Genomic DNA, 9507 nt, shown 5'->3' with positions numbered 1-9507 from the left:
CGCGGCTCCATTTGAAACAGCGCAGAGGTTTTTTCGTAACCCGAAAAAACCTTCGTAAGCCGAAACAATAAATCCCTATGGGATTTATTCGTATCCCGAAAATTTCGTAACCTGGGTATTTCGTAACCCGGGGGACCAGTGTATTGTAATTTAAAACTCTTATAATCCTTAATCACTGCTATGATGTCTTTGGCTAATGGGATTTGAAGTCCAAATGGAGGGCTAAACAGGCCACTCCTGGATTATAGGCTAGCTAGTAGGCATGTTGACTCCAGACCTGCTAAGTGGGCCGTTTGAACAATTTCCAACAATAAACAGATAGATGAAAGGCAGACTATGAAAACAACTTCAAGGCAGATAAGTCTAGGAAATGTTACATTGGATGTCAGTACTTAATTTCAATTAAAATGTCAACTACTATTAGGGTTTTTGTATGCATGTTCCTTTAAAGTTTAAAAGGATTACAATGGAAACTTGGATGAACTGCTTGAAAGACAGTGCAGACCAAAATGATGCTGCATTTGACGTTTAGTGTACCCACCTACTTGGCACAATGCTAGAGGATGGCCTTTAGGGCAGATGCCCTGTAGAAAACCTAGTTGTGCATGGGCAACTTGCCTCCTGGTGGGTAATTAGTACCTGTTGTAAATTACAGTGGTGCCTCGGGTTACGAAAATAATTCGTTCCGCGGCCGCTTTCGTAACCCGAAAAGCCTTCGTAAGCCGAAAACCCATAGGCGCTAATGGGGAAAAAAGCCGCGGCTCCGCCGCGGCTCCATTTAAAATAGCGCCGGAGTTTTTTCGTAACCCAAAAAAACTTTCGTAACCCGAAACAATAAATCCCTATGGGATTTTTTCGTATCCTGAAAAATTCGTAACCTGGGTATTTCGTATCCCGAGGTACCACTGTATTAGGATGCATTGGGCTGTTGGAAATAGAATAAAGTGACTTTCTGCATAATATCTCTGTGGGTGTAAGTAGTCTTGCTGGAACCATATGGGAACATTGTGAAACTGTATGTAATACTCAAACTGCAGGCAAAGATGGTTCTGTCTGGCATACAGTGTTAAAAGGAGGCAGCATTCTGAACAACTGCATTCATCTAGTACATGTCTCAAAAGGTATTAAGCAACTAAGGCCCAGTACAGATGGGTCTTTTAGCACGTAAGGAATACATGCTAGGGTTGCCTCGGGGTGTCACTTACAGACGCCCTGCAACCCTAGTACGTATTCTCTATGTCAAAATGGTGGTGCCCTGTACACACAGGCGACACCATTTTGACGTGATGGATGCTTAGCGTCTGCCCGAGTGCTGCCATTGGCGCACTCGGGCATCACAAGTGCACCAGGTAAAGAACCCACTTTTTGCGGGGGGGGGGTTTGCCAGTGGGAAACCGCATGGTTTATCCACTGCAGCTTCCCGCCAGCAGAAAAGGGGGCGTTGGCAGACTGCCCTTTTTGGGCGGCCTGTACAGTGGTACCCCGGGTTACGAAATTAATTCGTTCCGCGGTTAATTTCGTAACCCGAAATACCTTCGTAAGCCGAATTCCCATAGGCGCTAATGGAAAAATAGCTCTCTGCTGCCCTCCGGTGGCGGAAAATAGCGCCGCGGTTTTTTCGTAACCCGAAGAAACCTTCGTAAGCCGAAGCAATAAATCCCTATGGGATTTTTTCGTATCCCGAAAAATTCGTAACCCGGCGCATTCGTATCCTCCTGCCTATGTGTTACATGTTAAACCTCTCTGCAAGAATGGCGAGTGTTTATCAGTAGTCTTAGAACATTGAGAAATCTGTATGATAGTACATATTTTATCAGAATTATGGACAACAAGAAAAGTTCATCTGCTTTTCCTAAACAATATCATGTTGCACCAGACACAGTTTAGTGTTAATGGTACATATACTGTAGTTGGTTGGAGAAATCATTGCAGAACAGCTGATTGGTTTGTAAAAATGATAGGTTTGATTGAAACTTTGTCTCACTTACAGCAGACTCATTGAAATCCATGCCTAACCTATTGCATTCACTTTTATGACTTACTTTGCCAAGAGTAAGAGAATCTAATCCATTATGTTCAAGAAACCTGTTACCCAGCTTGGATATTTACATTAAATGAATGAATTACATGATTAGCTGACTTCCATTGTGTATAAAGAAAAAGCTACTGTACTTTAAGTTTAAATATGGTATTGAGTCAAAATTTCTGTTGAATTCCATGGAATTTATTTTCTGTTCCCCCCCCCCCCCCCCCCGTTGTGGCCTAATTGTAAAGCAAGCAAAGTTGTACATAATTATCCTGTGGAGGAAAATTGAACTCCAGTGAATCTTTGTTTTCTAGGTACAGCCAAAGCATTTGGGCTGTATTGGGCTAAGTTGCTTCTACCTGGCTGTGAAAGCCACACAAGAAGAGAGAAACGTTCCACTAGCCACTGACTTAATCAGAATCAGCCAATATCAGTTCACCATTTCAGACCTCATGAGGATGGAGGTGATTCTTCTAGAGAAACTATGTGGGAAAGTGAAGGCAACAACTGCCTATCACTTTCTACAACTTTATCATTCAATCCTGCATGGTAGCCTGAGCTGTGAAAGGTACAGTCTCCCTTCTGAATGAATTTAGAATTGACTGTTCCTTTAAGGAGGATAGGAAGCATGGAATTAGAGAAAGACTCCAGTATGTTATATATTAGTAGTATACATTGTTGCAGAATAGCAGTTTAACGGTGTAATAACTACAGTCGTCCCTCCCGATTTGCAGTCTTCCCATTCGTGTCCCTCAGTCCTTCACGGACAGCAAGCCAGGAAGGACAAAAGGGTGTGTGCGTGCCCCCTTTGTAATTAATGGGGCTCCAATCTTGGCTATTCTCCCAATTTGTGGGGGGGTCCCCCACAAATCAGAAGGGACTTCTGTAACTCCTTGCTGCCAGACCTATAGCTATAAATACTGTTGTAAGAGGGTTTTTTTCTGCTTAATCAGTCTGGTGTTAGTCATGCCAGCTATGGTCTGTGATCTTTGTGTGTGTGAGTGAAAGCAGATGAGGGAGAATAACGATTAACTTCTTGAGATGAATTTTTGCCTAGCTTTTTAGGTTCAGATGGTTTTTGAAGTGCCTGAATACCTTATGTGAGTCAAACGCTAAATGCTATTAAATGCTATTCATTAATCTGCAGATGGCAGTATATTAGGGTGCATACTGAAAACCTTGATGGTTTCTTGGAGATTTAATTTAGTGAACTAGTACTAAAATGATGAAAAATACCCTGTTTTTGCAAGCAACTGAACAAGGCTTTGTTTTCTCACAGGAAAAGTCACCTTAGCTTAGAGAGACTAGAAGCCCAGCTGAAGGCATGTCACTGCAGGATTGCCCTTTCTAAAGTGAGGGTAAGAATTTTGATCAACACTTTCATGAGTTCTGTCAAAGCTTGATGTAACTGGTTGTAGTCTTAATTGCACTGTCTCTCCTTCAGCCGTCGGTGTTGGCTCTTTCAGTAATGGCTCTGGAAGTTGAAGAAGAAAAACTGCTGGAGTTGGTGGAAGTAATAGAAAGTCTCCGAATGCATTCCAAGGTAGGCTACATTTAAATGCTGAAGCACATCTAGGAATGACACAAGATTGCATAGCTTTGATAGTTTCACCATCCTCATGCTTACTAGTTAGCTTCTCTAGCAAATATTTTCTTGTTAGAAAAAAATTTTTTTGTTAGAAAGCTCAGTGTCATCTGCATATTATCAGCATAATTTAGATTACAGTAAGAAATCCATCTCCTGGATCTTTTAACAGCTAAGGTCTGGCTAGTTAGGAAGCCCCTTCGGTAGTGCATGATTCAATGTGGTGTCTTTCAGAGAAAAGATTGTTGAGGTCACAATCTAAAAAGCTACCACCTTACTGACTCCGTGCTGTGAAATATGTTTGTCTAACATCAAACTGCCTTGTGCTGGACAAATTGCAAGTCATGAACCACTGGTGCCGCAATGCTACAGCTCAACTATTAAGGAAATATGTATTGTAGAATCGTGTGTTGGTTAAAATGAAATGGGTAATTGTTGTCTAGAGTGAGTGCTTGGTCTTTCAAAAATCCTGTGGTTCCTGTTTGCTTAGGAGAATGGTACTTTGGAGATAAATCTCTCAAGCTAATGGTATACTTTAGCTTAAAGTATGTTAACAATAACTTTTTGGACATTTGTCAGGGCCAGAGTGCAATGCATTTTGACTAAGAACATCAAAGATATGTAGCACAGTGGTTCCCAAACTTTGGTCCTCCAGATATTTTAGACCTCAGCTCCTAGAATTTCTGAATGTTGGCCAAGCTGGCTGGGGCTTCTGGTGGTAGAAGTCCAAAGCAATTGGAGGACCAAAGTTTGGGAATTACTGAGGTAGCAGCTTGATAAATGCAGCATGGCCTAGAACCTTTGCTGAATATAAAAATGTATATTGTCACCTGCCAGTTGTATTGCTGGCATCCACTTTGAAAGGTGCCTAGTGTGTGTCATAAGGACATGTATGCACCTAACAGTCAGTACATTTGTTGCTGGTCTCTGGGTGATTTTGATTGGGTGTTATTTTCACATTTGCCTTCTGCAGATGAATGGCAGAGAGCTTTCCATTTGGAAGGAACTTGTATCAAAGTGCCTCTCAGAGTATTCCTCAAGCAAGTGCTCCAAACCAAATGTTCAGAAGTTAAAGTGGATTGTGTCTGGTCGCACAGCAAGGCAGCTAAAGCACAGTTACTACAGAATAGCCCATCTTCCCACTATCCCAGAAAGTAGTCTCTAAAAGGTGAGTGTTTGTTAAAATTATGTTTTGTGTCTGGGTTCTAGTAAAACAAAAATCCCCTTCAAATGTATGCTGTACATGATTTCTGTAGAATTCTTAACTGCCTTTTCCTTATAAACTGGAATAAGCTACAAATGGATAAGAAGCATTTCTCTCTTGTGTCCCAAAGAACCTAGTAACTGCATGTGTGTAAGATGTTGGGAAATCTCTTAATTCTCTGTATAATCATCAGTCTCTAAGGCCTGTTACAGACTGCCAAAATAAAGCTGCTTCGGGTCTCTTTGGAGGTATGCTGTTTAAATGATGCGTGCACCCTAAGAATCCAGAAGCTGCACCAAAGCTGCACTCCAGTGCTTAGGAATGGAGTGTGGCTTTGGCGCGACCTCCGGACTCTTAGGACCCATGCATCATTTAAATAGCATACCTCCAAAGAGACCTGAAGCAGCTTTATTTTGGCAGTCTGTAACAGGCCTAAGTCTGGTGCTGGCTTTGTGAGAATATCAAAGCTTGTAACCTGCTTAATTCTTCTGATCACTTTAGAATGCAGGGAAGAGTATTGGTAGCAGCTAGGAGTGGCACAAGACAGTTATCCTAGATGGGGACCTCTTAATTTTTGGCATAGGTTTTCATAATAATGGTGGTACACATGAATATATTTCTGCCATTTCACATACATGAATGTCTTTATAGAACTACAGAAGATCCCTGCCTTTGCTAATTTGGTCCCCTCCAGATATTTTGGGCTACAACTCCCAGCTTTTCTGGACATAAATCATGTTGCTAGGGCTGGGAAATGCTGAAGTCCAAAAGACTGGTGAAGACTGGGCTGACTTGTCCAGGTCAGAATGAAATGAAATAGCAGGAAAGTTTGTGCAAATCTTTTTCTTACTATAACATTGTCAATCCTAAAACAAATGTACTTGTAAGCAAGGTTGTTTAAATGAAGCACCTTGAAAAAACAGAGTTCCTTTTAATGAGTTTCCTTTTTTGTTTTGGCTAGAAATGGTCCTGAAGAAGAAAAGATGGATTACTAACTGGCATCATGGATACAACCTTTTGGGCTAAGATCTGATTTAAAGCAGAGACTCCATTGAATGCCTCCAACCATACTGAGGGCCAAATTCATGACTGATTAGACTGTGACCACATGCTGGGTGCTTTTGACCTATAGAACTGTACTTCACATTCCAACAAGACTGCTTTTATCTCTCCACCATCTCATGGGATTTCTGTTGAAGAAAACAAAGACATGCTTAAAGAATGATGCCTCAGCCTCAAACATATACATGGCAGCTAGTCTTGTGTTTCATACTGAGCCACCAACAATAGTTTGTTTGGTCCAAAACATTTCTGTTTTATACAGCACTTCCTGGACTAGCTACTGAAAGTGAATATGCACAAACTGATAGGCTGAAAATATGTTTGGACTAGTGCAATATAAATTCATGTGCCTAGTACCTTACAGACTAGAATAGTACTAGTGCTCCCGAGCCTGCTAGTTTAGCTATGGCTCATAGTACGTATTAAAAACTTTTACAGCAGAACAGAGCAAAAAATTAAACTTCCAACTGTATCCAGAATTCTATTATTGCTTGAGTCAATAAAGCACTTTAGAAATGTGAAACTATTACTAAATTTTTGTGTCGGCATTAGATACTAAGGAGAATGCAGTAACTTCAGTTAAAATGGAGTGTTCAGTATCTTTAGTGTCTTTGCCTAACACTAAGATACCAAAATCTTGATAGTTCTTCCTGCAACGTGAAAGAAAACCAATATGATACAATTCTAGCAAAGTATAAAAAACTCTTTGGAAGTACTACTTTTTAAAAAATGAAATTAGACAATATTCTCCTTTTAAAAATTAAACTTAATTAAAACTGTAGGGCACACACCAGCTGAGAATGTCGGCAGCATCTTAAAATAGAAGTAGACAGCTGATACATACTGGGTTGGATTAAAAAAAGAAAATCAAGACTGTATTCCAGGTTTGTTCCAGAGTAATCTGAGCTTGAGTCTATGTGTTATTGAAATCACTTGGTCAAGTTGTGACTGGGCTTCAGTTTCACTAATTTCAGTATGACCTTCCCTTAAAGCTAACTTAGTCAGGGTCCAGTCCTTTGTCTGCGTAAGGTTAAATTTATTTCAAAGCCTTTGCAGTTGGAAGTGGAAGCAATTTGTCCTATGACACATCTTTGCAAACATAGTAGTGGCTTTTATATAGCACCTTGTAACTGATTTGTAGTAGTCCAGGTTACATTGATTTTTCAGACCCTCATTACGTGTTGACTAATAGAATACAATTTTCAGTTTGAAAAGTTATTCTGTTGAAAATAAACTGCAGCTGTAGTCATGATGAACCAGCCCATTAAACTGTACATTGGTTTCAGATTTGAATGTGAAGGTGGGGAAGCCAAAATAGTGTCCTTTGTCATTGTGATTCTCTGAATATTGACAGCAGTGTCGCTTAGGGTCTTCTGAAATGTAAAGCATGCTGAGAGATGTTACATTAGTACAGTTTTGCCATGGCACGTTGTGCTTAAACCCTTGGCACTATGCCAAAATGTAGTGGTAGCTACTTTTCCACTTCATTTTTGGATACATTGACTTCTAGCCTTTGTTAAAATGTGTAGTATCTCGTTGCTTGTTAATATTAGTTCTAACGTTTACTGTCTGAATTAATGTCACCTGAATGGTGTTAGTTGAAACTAAATTGTCTTTAGGGTTATCAAAGTAATGGGGGGGGGGGTTCTTTTCACACTGTGCACCCATAGTGTTATAATTCTACTTTAACTGTCATGGCACAACAACCTATGGGATCCTAGAATTTGCAGTTTAGGGATGGACATTTAAGAGCTCTCAGCTAGAGTTCCTCTGGTGTCTCCAGCCAAAAAATAAATCATAGGATTGCATAAGATATGTTACAACTGTGTATACATGAAAGGGCCCAAGCCTAGTGACAAATTGCTGTGATAGTGACAAATAACCAAATAAGGGTTTTCTTTATTCAGGTCTAATCCAGTGACCCTTTATACTTCTACCTCATTACAATCTACTTGTTAAAACAAGATAGGATGTTCCTTCAGTAATGTTTGGTTTATAAGTGACCATACTTGTTAAAAAAACCCAAACTTTCTAATGTGTCTTTGTCACGTGTACATAAAGTGGGAGAGAAGAATGCAAAAGAAAGCATTCAGTGAAGGAGAAAGTGCTGTAATTTATTATCAACTGTCATGGCGTTTTGTAAACAACAAGTGCCCCTTTCAATAAAACATTGAAAAGAATTGGATGAATTAACGTATTTGTCTCATTTTGTAAACAGCTCTTTTATTAAAAAAAAACTATTGTATGATGCTCCTGGAATAAGATTTCCCCTCTGTTTTCCAAGCGAAGTCAGTGGACTGAACTATTCTTTGAACTCAATTGTGTTCACACTTTTTAGCAAAGATCAGACCCCTTTACTTCTCTTGTATATGTATTTTTATCACAGGACAGAAATCGCATTCGTATTAACTTACTCAAACGGATTAGGGTGATACATCCACATATTTGCTTCTACAAGCAGCATACCATTTCCTGTTTATTGTTTAGAAAAGGAGAGGGGAAAACATGTAAATCATAGATACCCCTTTTTTCTTAGGATCAAAGCAGATGGTGGAAGGATCCATCTTAGTTTTAAAAGGAAGCAGAATAAAAAATCTAAGAGAACACCTTTTTCTAAAGGTCTAGAACAGTGATGTCCAAACTCTGGCCCTCCAGGTGTTTTGGATGGACTTCAGCTCCCAGAATCCCAAACCATTGGCCAAGGCTTCTGGGAGGTGAAGTTCAAAACACCTGGAGGGCCAGAATTTGGACATTGTTGGTCTAGAAGTATGTTGCAAGGTGAAAAGCAAACATGGACCTTCAGCAATATAAAACCGACTTGCAGGCATTTCAAAGACACAGTACTGTACTTTATCCACTTGTATGTAAGCAGCCATTCTGCCTCCTATCAAGGGTAGAAACATGCAGCCCTCTAGGTGCTGGACTGTAACCTCCAATAGTGCACTCCTCAGCAGTGGCTATGATAACAGACTAATGCATGGAGAGCCACAGCTCCCATCCAATCCTCAATGGAAATGGAGGTTCTTTCTAGATTAGTTCATCCCTTTGGTCACAAGAGTGACTACACCTTTGCATTTTAAAGGGCCCACTGTACTAACTTCAAGGAGGAAGCAAGAATCTTTTCAGTGAAAAGAATGTCTATGAAAAAATGTTTTAATTTCTGTATCTTTTTTGTCTAGAACATTTAATGATTTAGCTTATCAAATGATATACCACTTGTGAAGCTGAGTTATTCAAATGTTAAACCACATGACATCCATCTTCAAACAGAAGTGTTGTCCTCCCAATATGGTCTTCAGATAGTGTGAGTTTCTGCTGTAGAATCAGCTAAGTGTACTATCTGATAGTCAAGACTAGCCCAAGGCACTTAATACATGTTTCTTTTGCTATACTCTGAAAGCTAAGAGGTTGTACACCATTTTTTCTTTCTTTTTGTAAAGCAGCCTAGCACACTGAATAACCAAATATTTAAGCAGGGTAGCTTTTCAAAAATCTTAATGACATTAATAGTTCAGTTTTCTCAGTACAAAAACAAAAATACAGAGCAGAAAAAATACATCTAATCAAGAATGCATTTTGAAGTCTTAAGTAGTTCTGCTCCCAACAGCAGGGCTCCATTTTCTAGGAACA

At 39.8% G+C, this 9507-nt stretch overlaps 1 protein-coding gene across 1 annotated transcript in view; it reads left to right on the top strand.

Moving 5' to 3' along the window:
* CCNG1 (cyclin G1) overlaps positions 1-8066 on the top strand; it is a 13420-nt gene extending 5354 nt beyond the window's left edge. The window contains exons 3-7 of the mRNA XM_042451678.1: positions 2341-2594; positions 3306-3384; positions 3471-3569; positions 4585-4779; positions 5777-8066. Of these exons, the coding sequence (XP_042307612.1) occupies positions 2341-2594; positions 3306-3384; positions 3471-3569; positions 4585-4776 (624 nt within the window). The 3' untranslated portion in view covers positions 4777-4779; positions 5777-8066. The remainder of the gene's footprint in view (positions 1-2340; positions 2595-3305; positions 3385-3470; positions 3570-4584; positions 4780-5776) is intronic.
* Positions 8067-9507: the final 1441 nt, after the last annotated feature.

Source organism: Sceloporus undulatus, chromosome 2, assembly GCF_019175285.1.
Source record: "Sceloporus undulatus isolate JIND9_A2432 ecotype Alabama chromosome 2, SceUnd_v1.1, whole genome shotgun sequence".
NCBI lineage: Eukaryota > Metazoa > Chordata > Lepidosauria > Squamata > Phrynosomatidae > Sceloporus > Sceloporus undulatus.
The sequence above is the reverse complement of the archived record's forward strand: the minus strand, read 5'-3'. Positions and strand labels throughout refer to the sequence as shown.